The sequence below is a fragment of the Gorilla gorilla genome, chromosome 9 (genome assembly GCF_029281585.2).
Source record: "Gorilla gorilla gorilla isolate KB3781 chromosome 9, NHGRI_mGorGor1-v2.1_pri, whole genome shotgun sequence".
Lineage (NCBI taxonomy): Eukaryota > Metazoa > Chordata > Mammalia > Primates > Hominidae > Gorilla > Gorilla gorilla.
Window position 1 is genome coordinate 13,402,932 of NC_073233.2, and position 13,332 is coordinate 13,416,263.

Consider the following 13,332-nt stretch of genomic DNA (forward strand, 5'->3'; position numbering starts at 1 on the left):
AGAAATACATTTATCAAGGTGTGCATGCTGAGAATAAAAAAAGAAATACATTTAAATACTTATTTCAAATTATCTTCTTGATTATTTTAATGACTGTATGGTATTTAGTATTTCATTGCATAAATACTTTGGCCAGCATGAATCAAAACAGAGGCGTCACTTAGCACCCTCAGCTCACTTTCCTACCAGGGCCTCCCAAGTGACCAGTAACTTTTGTGAGTCATTAATGGTCTAACCCCAACATAGTTTTTTAGAGCTATAAAGTCAAGCTCTTTGGTTGACCCAGAAGTATTTGTCTTGACCAGACTGACTCATGATAACTAAACTTCCAAATGAGTTTAATAGTTTAATGTGACACCTATAAACACAAGGCAATTACACTGTAGGGTTCAATAAATACATTTACTTACTTTAGGAAAATGTAGATGACATGGGTTACTATGTGATTCTCTGGAATTTCATTGATCATTATTCAACTGGAAGACAAAGTTTTACTTAATGGATGTTGTTAAATCCAATGTCTTCATTTAACTACAGAGGTATAATTTCTAAGTGACCTATATACTCAAGGTCTTTGCTAGCCCACTTTCTGTCCTTAGCATTGCTTTAAACAAAGCTGTACTTTCTTAATTACCTTCCAAAGCCTCTATGCAGACCATGTCAATTCTCTTAACCAATATTTTCAACCAATATGAACTAGATGCTGAGGGAACTAAAAGTCACTAAGGTGATGCTTTTGTCCCCAAATAACATAAAATGCTGATAACAGGGAAATATATATAAAGCAAATTACAATATATTCCATATGTTGTTATAAGGATATGACAACAGTCTCAGGGATTGAGGCTGGGACTTCTCAGTGGAGACAGAGTTACTGTAGGCTGGAGAAATGATGAAGATTCTGTTATGTGGGGATACGCTAAACAGAAGGAAAGGAGAGAGAATAGAAGAGAAACAACAACAAATATGGTTTAGTTGGAGAAAAATGCATGTGTATGGTTAGAGAATAATGTGGGGACAAAATATGGAAAGAGAAAGCTTGAGGCCAGATTGTGAGTGCTCTTGAATACCATGCAAAGGAGCTGGAATAAATATCTTTTTATATGTAGCTTTCTTCTTTGAAGATAATACTTTGAGATAGATTCCAGGAAACTTTTTTCACTTAAAGATATATTAAAAACTTGAAAGCACAGAGATCTATTGGTTCCTTGGGAAAGTTTATATTCATTTTTTTTAAGTATTGGTAAAAATAAATGTTTATACCCTTGATTTTTAAAGCTCTGTAGATAACCTGTTTGTGGAAAAAAACAGTTTTACCTGCTGGTTTCTTCTGCTCATTAAGAAATCCCATCATTTTTACTGATAAATTAGACCCTCCCATGTATGTCCTGGATTGTAGATAGAAAAGAGTGAGAAAAGAGGTTCAAATACCTGGGTATATCTCCTAGGAAGAAACTTATTTAACCTCACAACGGAAGGATTCACTTTTCCTATTGTAATTCTTACAGATTGATGGGCTGTGTTCTCACTAATGCATGTTGTCTGGATCTGGCTTCTGTTATTCTGAATAACCCAAACCTGAGGAGCCTGGACCTTGGGAACAACGATTTGCAGGATGATGGAGTGAAAATTCTGTGTGACGCTTTGAGATATCCGAACTGTAACATTCAGAGGCTCGGGTGAGTTCATAGTTTTCCATTAGGAAAATGATGTCTATTTGGTAGCTAGTATAGCTAGAAGATATTTAGTGTATGGAGAGAGGATAAAAACTAAATGGGGCTAGAAGGTAAGTTACTCTCAGAAATAAGAATCTAAATTTCAAATAAATGGATCAATGTACTGCATGTTCTTTAGTATAGAAGCCATATTTCACATTTCTTTGTGTCCGCTTTAGTACCTTGGACAGATACTTAGTACGCAAATGGTACCTGGTTTGGGTCTTCATGTTCTGTCATCCTGCAGATAGTACACTTGCCTTTGAATTAATTTTTTTATTAAATTGAAGATATTTACTAATTATCTTCTATCTGTAAAATACTATGTTCTTAAGGAGCTTGTAATAAAATCACATTCTGTGTTGTGTACATTTCTTATGTTCAATTCTGTGTTTAGATTTTTATTTAATTTTGAACTGATACTGGCTAGTACATTTTCACTTATACAACATGAATTATTGACCTCAGGGTCAAGAATTGTGCTCTGTGTGTGGGAAGCTCAGACATAATGACATGTGTCATCCTTTAGAAATTTAACAGTCTTCCAGAGAAATCTCCCCTGACTCTTCCAAGAAAATGAAGCTGTTACATTTCCATTGACTATATATTTTTATAATAGCAATGATGATGATGTAACTGTTAGGTCTGAGATTTAATTTTATCCTGCTTACAACCTAATAAATTCACCAGTTACTGTTTCATGGATGCTGGCCAAAAAACAAAACCAAACCCACAAGTCTCTTATCAGAGACAAAGGACTTTATTGCTTGTAGCAGAGCAAGAGCATGAGTATTAGCATGTTTGTGTCAGTTCGTTTTGTCCCCCGAGTCTCACAGGGCTGATGAAGAGGGTCCAGATGGATGCCTGCACATGCAACACTGAGACTGAGAGACCTAGGATTTTACAGGAGGCAGTAATAAGCCTGCTGTTTGTCCCTCAAGGTTGCTCATTACAAACACAATCCTGGAAAATGGCCCAGGTAAAGCGTTGTCAGGGCCTTGCATTTTTGTTAGCAAACATGTAGCAGAGAGAAAGACCTATGGAAGAATATCTCCCCAAAATATCTACCCCTTGTTTCTACACAGTAAAATCTTGGCTTCTGGTGAATTTTCACATAAATATGCTACTCCATTGGCCACTCTGATTAACAGAGACTGGGACCAAATCTGTTCAGTTAATCTCATCTACCATTTAATTAAGGCCACTATTAACAAAACTCCAAGCATGTGATGAGCCCAACTTGTAGTATTGATTTCAAACATTCCCACAGGGGTCTGACTCAGTCAACTGAGTAAGTCCCAGGAAGGACTACTAGGTCTTTTATGCTTTAGAACCCATACAAAGGAGTCTAAAATGAGCTGCCATTCTTTGGTGTCACTGGCAATAAATAAACAAAGATGGGCCAAAAGCAGCCCTCCTCCCCAGTAAAGAGACAGTTAGCAGTCCACTCTTCACCACATGCAAACATGTAACTGAAAGGAGTAGAGGTCACTCTAATTTTGGATTTGCTGTAATATTTTATGTGGTTAGCCATTGCACTAGTTTGGTTAAGCCAGGTGACCAGTCTCACTGATAGTTGTAGCTTCCTCATTCTCATACGTGGTATATTCCAAGGCTGTTCTAGCATCAAGAGAAGCTTGCAGATTTGTATGGAATTGAAACAAGGTTGTGCTAGTGATTGTGTTTGTATACAAATGATAAGGTTCCACATTAGGAGGTTGCTATTGATGGCATCAGGCACAGCAAAGTAGTTCAGGACCTGCTATGTCTACATGAGATTTTCTATTTTCATAGTATATAGACAGGCATGACAAACCAGGCTGAGGGTCAGTCTGTCAGCTGCAGTTGCTGCTTAGACTCCACAGACCACATAATTATTTTGCCAGGCCAAGGTGTTGGATCTAGGAGAAAAAAGAGAGTGTGAATTGTTCTCCTCACTCTCCACACCTCCAGGTTCTAAAGTGTTCCATTCCAAATATTGTTGCTGCTCTTCCCCTACACCAATGAAATCAGTTTGTGCCATCCCAGTGGCTAGAACTTCACCTATTCTCCAATTATCCTTTACTTGCATGGAGACCTTTGGTCTGGAGGAATCATACAAATGGGAGAGAGAGAAAAGCATCTTTACAATATTTACAGAAACCCATTATATCTTATACATTATATACCAATTCTATATTATCTGAATATCAAAGGCAAATTAGGAAGCTTTGGAGCCTCTAATCTACCTTTTAAAAATATAGGTAGCTGTAAAGTTCAATTTTATAATTTTCCTATATACTCTTTTTTTTTCCAGCAGAAAGTATTGAAATTTTTCTCCCCTCTGCTTGGTAGGGACATCTTTGTTATAAACCACATTTTCATTGGTGTGTGGATCTGTTCCTGGGTTCTGTTTTCTTTTCCACTGACCTGTTTGTAATTCCCAGTTCTAACAATGCTGTCTTAATTAATATAGCTCTATAATAAGCCCTGATATGCACTACAGCAATTCTTCCCATCTTCTTAAAGAGAATTTTGGCTCTCCTTCCCCTTTACATTTGCAAACAAATTGGAAATATCAACTTATCAAGTTACATACATATGTACTGCCCCCCAACCTACCTATATGTTGGCGTATTGAATCGAATTGCATTAAATCTATCAGTGAGTCTCCTGATACACCAAAAAGACATATCTCATTTATTTAGGTCTATCAATAAAGCTTAGTAATTTTTTCTTGAGTGGTCTTGTATTTTGTTACTGGTTAACTTTATTCCAAAGTGCTTACTATATTTCTTGCTGTTGTAAATGACTGTTTTAGTTATTTTTTCATTGTGTTTATACATAGAAACATAGGAGTTTTTAAAGTTGGTTTCTTATCCAATAGCCTGCCACATTCTCTTGCTTATTCTAGCTGCTAATTTGTAGATACTTTTGTATTTTTTAGGTATACAGTCACATCATTTGGGAATAATACAATGTAGTTGTTTTTTCCTTTTCTGTTCTTATATTCTTTTTTCGTTTTTTACATGCCTTAGTAACTGTTAATATATGTGATATAATGTTAATATGTCTGGGGATAATGAACTTTCATATGTTGTTCACGATGTTTAAAGCACAACTTCAGTGGTTCACCAATTTATCAATTTAAGGAAATTGCCTTCTACACCTAGTTTTCTAGGAGTATTCTTTTTCTTTTTTTTAATTATACTTTAAGTTCTGGGATACATGTGCAGAATGTGCTATACACGTGCCATGGTGGTTTGCTGCACCCATCAACCCATCATCTATATTAAGTTTTTCTCCTAATGCTATCCCTCTGCTAGCCCCCATCCCTCAACAGGCCCTGGTATGTGATGTTCCCCTCTGTGTGTCCATGTGTTCTCATTGTTCAACTCCCACTTACAAGTGAGAATATGGGATGTTGGATTTTCTGTTCTTGTGTTAGTTTGCTGAGAATGATGGTTTCCAGCTTCAACCATGTCCCTGCAAAGGACATGAACTCATCCTTTTTTATGGCTGCATAGTATTCCATGGTGTATATGTGCCACATTTTCTTTATCCAGTCTATCATTGATTGGCATTTGGGTTGGTTCCAAGCTTTTGATATTGCGAATGGTGCTGCAATAAACATACATGTGCATGTGTCTTTATAGTAGAATGATTTCTTATCCTTTGGGTGTATACCCAGTAATGGGATTGCTGGATCAAATGTTATTTCTGATTCTAGATCCTTGAGGTATCGCCACACTGTCTTCCACAATGGTTGAACAAATTTACACTCTCACCAACAGTGTAAAAGTGTTCCTGTTTCTCCACATCCTCTCCAGCATCTGTTGTTTCCTGACTTTTTAATGATCACCATTCTAACTGGCATGAGATGGTATCTCACTGTGGTTTTGATTTGCATTTCTCTAATGGCCAGTGATGATGAGCTTTTTTTCATATGTTTGTTGGCCACATAAATGTCTTCTTTGGAGAAGTGTCTGTTCATATCCTTTGCCCACTTTTTGATGGGGTTGTTTTTTTCTTGTCAATTTGTTTAAATTCAGATTCTGAATATTTGTCAGATGGATAGATTGCAAAAACTTTGTCCCATTATGCAGGTTGCCTGTTCACTCTGATGACAGTTTCTTTTGCTGTACAGAAGCTCTTTAGTTTAATTAGATCCCATTTGTCAATTTTGGCTTTTGTTGCCATTGCTTTTGGTGTTTTAGTCATGAAGTCTTTGTCCATGCGTATGTCCTGAATGGTATTGCCTAGGTTTTCTTGCAGGGTTTTGATGGTTTTAGGTCTTATGTTTAAGTCTTTAATCCATCTTGAATTAATTTTGCGTAAGGAAGGTATAATGCATAAGGAAGGGGTCCAGTTTCAGTTTTCTGCATATGGCTAGCCAGTTTTCCCAACACCATTTATTAAATAGGGAATCCTTTCCCTATTGCTTGTTTTTGTTAGGTTTGTCAAAGGTCAAATGGTTGTAGGTGTGTGGTGATGTTTCTGAGGCTTTTGCTCTGTTCCATTGGTCTATATATCTGTTTTGGTACCAGTACCATGCTGTTTTGGTTACTGTAGTCTTGTAGTACAGTTTGAAGTCAGGTAGCGTGATGGCTCCAGCTTCGTTCTTTTTGCTTAAGATTGTCTTGACTATACGGGCTCTTTTTTTTGTTCCACATGAAATTTAAAGTAGTTTTTTCTAATTCTGTGAAGAAAGTCAATAGTAGCTTGATGGGGATAGCATTGAATCTATAAATTACTTTGAGCAGTATGGCCATTTTCATGATACTGATTCTTCCTATCCATGAGCATGGAATATTTTTCCATTTGTTTGTGTCCTCTGTTATTTCCTTGAGCAGTGGTTTGTAGTTCTCCTTGAAGAGGTCCTTCACATCCCTTGTAAGTTGTATTCCTAGGTATTTTATTCTCTTTGTAGCAATTGTGAATGGGAGTTCACTCATGATTTGTCTCTCTGTCTGTTATTGGTGTATAGGAATGCTTGTGATTTTTGCACATTGATTTTGTATCCTGAGACTTTGCTGAAGTTGCTTATCCTTGAAGAATTTTGCCAAATGTGATGAATCACATCGATATAATATGCATTATATCAACCTTGCATTTTTGGAGTAAAACCAACTTGGACATATCTCCTGTGTACATTGTGTAATTTACTTTGTTAATGTTAATATTAGTGACAGCATTTAACCATTTTGTTCATAATGGAGATAGGTTATAATTTCTTTTGCAGTCTTCATCAAGTTTTTGTGTCAGAATTACAGTATTTTCATGAGTTCAGGAGTGTTCCTTATCTTTTAGTTTCCTGAGAAGATTTTTGTAAGATTGGAATTATTTCTTCTTTGAATTTTGTAACAATTTCTGGTTAAGCTGTCTAACCTGGAGTTTCTTTGTATGTAGGATTTTTGACTTCTGATTCAATTTTTTAAATAGTTATTTAGGTTTTCTCTTTCTCATAGAGTACTTTTTAGTAAGTATATATTGTTGATTTTATCTATTTCATCTAAATTTTAAAACTTATTGGCAAGCATCTAGTATTTTATTATTTGCTTAACTTCTTAATAATCTATAGTGATGTGTTTTTTCTCATTTCTGATATTGAATTTGACCCTTTCTTTATTTTTTTATTCAAAGAACACAACATTGATCCACTCTGTTGTACGTCTACATTCTATTTCATTAATTTCTGTTTTTATCTTTTTTTTTTCTTATACTTTTGTTGGGTTTATTTTACCATTTACTAAATTCTTGAGTTGTATGCTTAGACATACATATTCCCTTTCTTCTTCTCCAACAAAGATATTTAAGGTTACAACTTCCCTTCAAATGACTGCATTAACTTAATCATAAAATTTTGATATTGTATGCAGTGTTTTTGTTATTTTTGAGTCCACAATATTTGTAAACTTCCCTAGAACTTTTTTCTTCAACTAATAGTTTATTTTTAAACATACTCCTTAATTTTCAAGCATGAGGCTTTTCTTTTTATATTCAGTCTGTAGAATTGTTGTCTGAGAACATACTTCGCATGAGTACAGTTCTTTGAGGTTTGTTGTCATTTGCTACATGACTTTTTAAACATACTTAGGAGCATGAAAAATTGTTATTTCTAATTTAATTTATATTTTTTCTAAGTACAGGGTCTTTTTCTTTCACCCAGGCTGGAGTGCAGTGATGTGATCATAGCTCACTGTAGACTTAAATCACCTAGGCAACCAAGCCTCCCAGCCTCATGAGTAGCTAGGACTACAGGTGTGCACTACCATGTCTGGCTATTTTTTTCTTCTTTTTTGGTAGAGATGAGGTCTTGTTCTGTTACCCAAGCTGGTCTTGAATTCCTGGCCTCAAGCTACTCTGTTCCCTTAGCCTCCCAAAGTGCTGGTATTACAGGTGCCAGCTACTGTGCCTGGGCAGTTGCAGTATTCTGTATCAGTTAATTAAGATTATTAGTTCTGTTTATCTAAATTTTAGTGATTTTTTTCCAGATAACTCAGTCAGTTACTGTGAAAAATGTTAAAATTTTCATTAAAATTCTAGATTTGAGTCTTTGCAGTTCTGTTCGTTTCTGTCTTCTATATTTTGAGACTATAATTTGTGACTGAAAATATAAAATGATTATATTTCCTGATGAATTCATGATAACACTTTGTTTTACGATGCTTTTTCCCCTAAGGAAGATTTTGTGTGATATTTACATACCCTGTCTCATAATTAGTGGGACCATCTCTTCATCACATAAATGTGATCACTTAACAAAAAAAAAGTTGTGTATGCTCAGCATCTATATAGGTACTCAGTTGTTCAATGGCCAGGTAAACATAAGGTGAAAATTAGATTCAAATTGTTTAGGAGAATGTTAGATGCAGAAGGCTGAGTTTGACATACTTCCTCAGTTCACGTATATACTATTATCGGCTTGTGCAGAGGCCCTTGGCTGACAGATGGGTGGGTTGGTTAATTTATCTTCATTAGCCATTCTCTTTCCCACCTATAGGCAGCTGACCTAATGTATTCGAAATAGGCCATATAAATGCATTTTTATGTGCATCAATGGCATGGTGCTAGAGACCTTATTATATTTCTTGCTTATTTTATTTTATTTTTTTGAGACGGAGTCTCGCTCTGTAGCTCAGGCTGGAATGCAGTGGTGCGATCTCAGCTCACTGCAACCTCTGCCTTCTGGGTTCAAGCGATTCTCCTCCCTCAGCCTCCCAAGCAGCTGGGATTACAGGCGCTTACCACTACCCCCAGCTAATTTTTGTATCTTTAGTAGAGACAAGGTTTCACCATGTTGGCCTGGTTGGTCTCGAACTCCTAACCTCAGATGATCTGCCCACCTCAGCCTCCCAAAGTTCTGGGATTACAGGCATGAGCCACCATGCCTGGCCTATTCCTTGCTTTTTAAGCACTCACTACCAAGCTTCCAATATCTAGTTATAGTGATGTATTTTTAGTGATGTTCAAGGATTCAACTGCTTCATAGTATTTTGTAACGTGCTTGCATATTTTATTTATTCCTTAATAATTACGAATTTGTAATTCATGATTTTGGAAGGGATAAGTTCAGCCTAGAAATATCTGGTAATAATGAATATTATAGATACTTAGAGTCCTTGAATTTATACTAACTGTGCTCATTTTTTAAAGTTTCTGGAATTATCCTCCATTCTGAGTTCACAGATCTCTTGTGGGCTTTGTTGTGTCATCGAATAAATTCATTTTTTTCTTTTGTCTCTCTTCTCTACAGGTTGGAATACTGTGGTTTGACATCTCTCTGCTGTCAAGATCTCTCCTCTGCTCTTATCTGCAACAAAAGACTGATGAAAATGAATCTGACACAGAATACTTTAGGATATGAAGGAATTGTGAAGTTATATAAAGTCTTGAAGTCTCCTAAGTGTAAACTACAAGTTCTAGGGTAAGTCTCCGTTGGCTTCTCAAGGGGAGCATTTCCTATAATGAGGGATTTGGGGAGCCACTCATTAATACAGGCCTCAGAATCAACCTAATTTTGTATCATTGGGTATTTTCTAGACACTTATTTGTTTTTCTGTCATAGAACACTGAATTTTGAGAGATACAATATAGCATAGTGGTTAAATATTGAGCACCCTGGAACCAGCCTAGATGAGCTTGAATTCTGACCCTACCACTTACTAAATGTTTAATTAAGGCTAGTCCCCCATCACTCTTTGTTTTGATTTGCTTATCAGTAAAATGGGTGAAATTATAAAATCTACCCATAAGGTTATCGTGAGGATCTGAGTCAATATAGGCCAAGTACTTAGAATGGTGCCTTGCATGATAATAAACAATAAATATGTTCTCTGTTTTTATTATTATCAGTAGTAATGTTAATTTTGTTTGGATAGCAAAAGGCTCTTGGAGGATCCTTTTTAATTTTAATTGGCTTCTCTTTCTCTTCTGTTAATGTATTCTATCTTCCTTCAACTACTTTATCTCCCTCACTGTATCTCTCTCAGTTCGCTTCCCCACTCCTCACCCATGTTATAATATTATCTCTCTATTTTAACAGAACAGTTTTTTTTCTCCTGAAATAAATCCTTTACAGAGAAAGTGGAGGGCTGTAGGGAAATTGAATGCAGGAAAAGAGATGTTCCCTTGTTTTCTCAGGTTGTGCAAAGAGGCATTTGATGAGGAAGCCCAGAAGCTGCTGGAAGCTGTGGGAGTTAGCAATCCACACTTAATCATTAAGCCAGATTGTAACTATCATAATGAAGAAGATGTGTCTTGGTGGCAGTGTTTCTGATTTGAAGAAACTGACATTCCTTTAAAAATATAAATTTAAATACATACATACATAGATATATACCCAGACTTGGGTGCTTAGCTTCAGATACTCTATGCCCAGAGATAGTGCACTTGGCAGCTGTCAGATACCATTCATCTACTTCTCTGTAAAATGTCTGTTCTACTTCACACAGTGGTCGAGAGGCTAAAATAAAATGAAAAGCATAAAACTCTCTGAAAAGTATGTTTTTAATTGGATACAGAGCTTAAGAATGCAGGTAAGGGAAGCCTGCATATGAGGCTGGAGGATGCGGACAGGGAAGATCAGTTAAAATGCCTTGTTTTTTCCTTACTTCCACTGACATGGCTTAGTTCACAGCCCTGCTATCTCTGGCACCTTTTATTAAAATGTGTCTCCATATGTGTTCTTGGGATCACCAGTGTCAAGATCACTTGGGTATCTGTCTTAAAATGGAGATTCCTGAACCCCACACTAGACTTACCAAATCAGAATGTCTGGGTAAGGGTCCTTAGCAACCAGCATTTTTGATAATTTCCCAGGCAAATTCTTAAGTATACTAATAGTTGAGAATCACTAGTTTCAATAGAAATGGGAGTCTACTTCCACAATGAACACTTTCTATAGCTTATTGTAAAGATAAGGAGGATTAATTTCCTTTAAGGGAATATAAGGTTATTTGGGCTAGAGCTAGCAACAGATTCTTTCATTTGGCAAGAGCATGACACAATCAATTTTGTGTGTGTGTGTGAAAGACTGTTCTGGTTATTTATTGATCGTGTAACAAACTATCCCAAAACTTGGTGGCTTAAAACAATAATGATTTTATTAAATCTCATAACTTGGATTGAAATTCAGAAAGGGCCCAGCTGAGCATTTCTTATACTCCACATGGTATCACTTGGGGTCCCTTGGTGGTATTCACCTGGCAGCCAGATTGCTCTGGAGGCCCCGGATAACTTGTACATGTCTGCTGCCTTGGCAAGGATGGCTGAAAGGCTGGGATGAGCCAGACCCCTTTTCCTGTTATCAGCTGGAAGTCTAGTGGTTCTCAGCAATTTTGATCCTTGCCCCCTCAGAGGAAAGAATTCAACTGAGAGGCAGAAGTAGGTTTAAAGCAGAGGCAAAGTTTATTAAAGAAAGCAAAGTACACTTGGAAGAAATCAAGCAGGCCACTTGAGAGATTCAAGTGTCTCTTGATCCTTGGTTTGAGACTTTATACATTGACTCATCTTCCAGGCTCTTCTCCCCTGTTGATCCCTCCCTTGGGCGGGTTGTTGCTTGATTACCTGTGTGCAGTGGCCTGCCAGCACTTGTGAGAGGCCCCGTGCACGGTGTGTTTACTGAAGTTGTATGCATGCTCCCTTGGGATGATTTTTCCTTACTAGTCGAGCTCCCACAGAGGAAGGTCTTATACAGGTCAAAGTCCACCATCTTGCCCCGCTTTGCACAAACTTGAAACTTTATCAGGGATTGTGGTTTGCTGACTCCAGGTGTTTTCTATCTGTTGGAGGAGTCCTTTCCTTCCTGGTGGCAGTTGTGGCCACTTATTGTCTCAGAGAGATAGTTTTATGCTCACCTGTCCTTCACCTGATGAGAGCCAGACATCTCTGGGGGCCCTCCCTTGTCCTGCTCATTATCTCAGAGGAAAAGGTTTACGAGTGCTTGACTATGGCTCAAGAATTGCTTGGCATTCCTGGGGGCCCACTCTCCTGCCCTGCTCTCATATCTGTCTAACTACTTACTCTAACATTGCTTGTAGTCTTAGGGCCTCTCCATGTGGTTTCTGCAGTGTGGGGATTCAGGATTTGAAAGGGCCAAGAGGAAGCTGCCATTTATCTTAAAAGCTAGGCCCAGAACTGGCATAAAGTCACTTCCATAATCCTCTATTAGTGAAAATAGTACAGGCCAGCTCAGATTCTAGGACAATCAATTGTTGATGGGAGTAGTGTCAAAGAATTTGTGGCCTTCCTTAGTTCACCACAAACTTAATGTTTTTCTCCTTGTCTATGGGAGAAAATAAAGCCTTTTAACTTATTGTAAGGCAAAAACCAACACCTTTTCTTTGATAAGACTGTCAATTCCCATGCAGTTCTGGTCACCAAAATGTGTGGGTTTTTACCACACCAAGCAATTTTCCAACACCAGCTGGGTGTCCTATAATTCAATTCTATTCTGATATTATCATCCTGGAGGTAGCATTGTATCCCACAGGTGAGGATCTCAGTCCCACAAGACTCTCCCCTATTTGAAGTACCAGTTGCAAGTTCCAGGTTGTGACCTGTTCTTCTGACAAACTGGCCATAAGTCAGGGTTCCCACAACTCTCTTTTCCCTGGGTTCCATAATTTGCTAGGATGGCTCACAGAACTCAGGGAAGTACTTTGCTTATGTTTACCCATTTATTATAAGAGAATATTTCAAATGATACAAATGAACAGCCATATGAAAGAGACACATAGGGTGAGGTTCGGAAGGTTCTATCCCTGTGCATTTGGCTTGTGCTACCTTCTCAGCACATGGATGTGTTTAGCAACCAGGGAGCTCTCTGAATCCCATCTTTTTGTGGAAGCTTCATTAGGTAGGCATGATTGATTAAGTCACTGGCCATTGTCATAAACTCAACCTTCAGCATCCCCTTGCTTCTTTGGAGGTCAGGATGGGGAGTGCTGAAAATTCCAACCCTTTAATCACATGGTTGGTTCTCCTAGCAACCAGCCCCCATCCTGAAACTATCCAGGAGCCTCCAGCTACCAGCCATCTCATTAGCATACAAAAACACTTATTGCTTCAAATATTCCCAAAGTTTTAGGACCTGTGTGCCTTGAAAGGGGCCAGGAAATCACACTCGTATAATATC

General features: G+C 37.5%; 1 protein-coding gene across 2 annotated transcripts in view; it reads left to right on the forward strand.

Annotated features, from left to right (window-relative positions):
- NLRP14 (NLR family pyrin domain containing 14) overlaps positions 1 to 10,709 on the forward strand; it is a 50,361-nt gene extending 39,652 nt beyond the window's left edge. Inside the window, exons 9-11 of one of the 2 annotated variants that reach the window (XM_055355321.2) lie at positions 1,509 to 1,679; positions 9,451 to 9,621; positions 10,338 to 10,709. In XM_055355321.2, the coding sequence (XP_055211296.2) occupies positions 1,509 to 1,679; positions 9,451 to 9,621; positions 10,338 to 10,473 (478 nt within the window). In that variant the 3' untranslated portion in view covers positions 10,474 to 10,709. The remainder of the gene's footprint in view (positions 1 to 1,508; positions 1,680 to 9,450; positions 9,622 to 10,337) is intronic. The other variant, XM_004050629.5, reaches the window with a different exon arrangement.
- Positions 10,710 to 13,332: the final 2,623 nt, after the last annotated feature.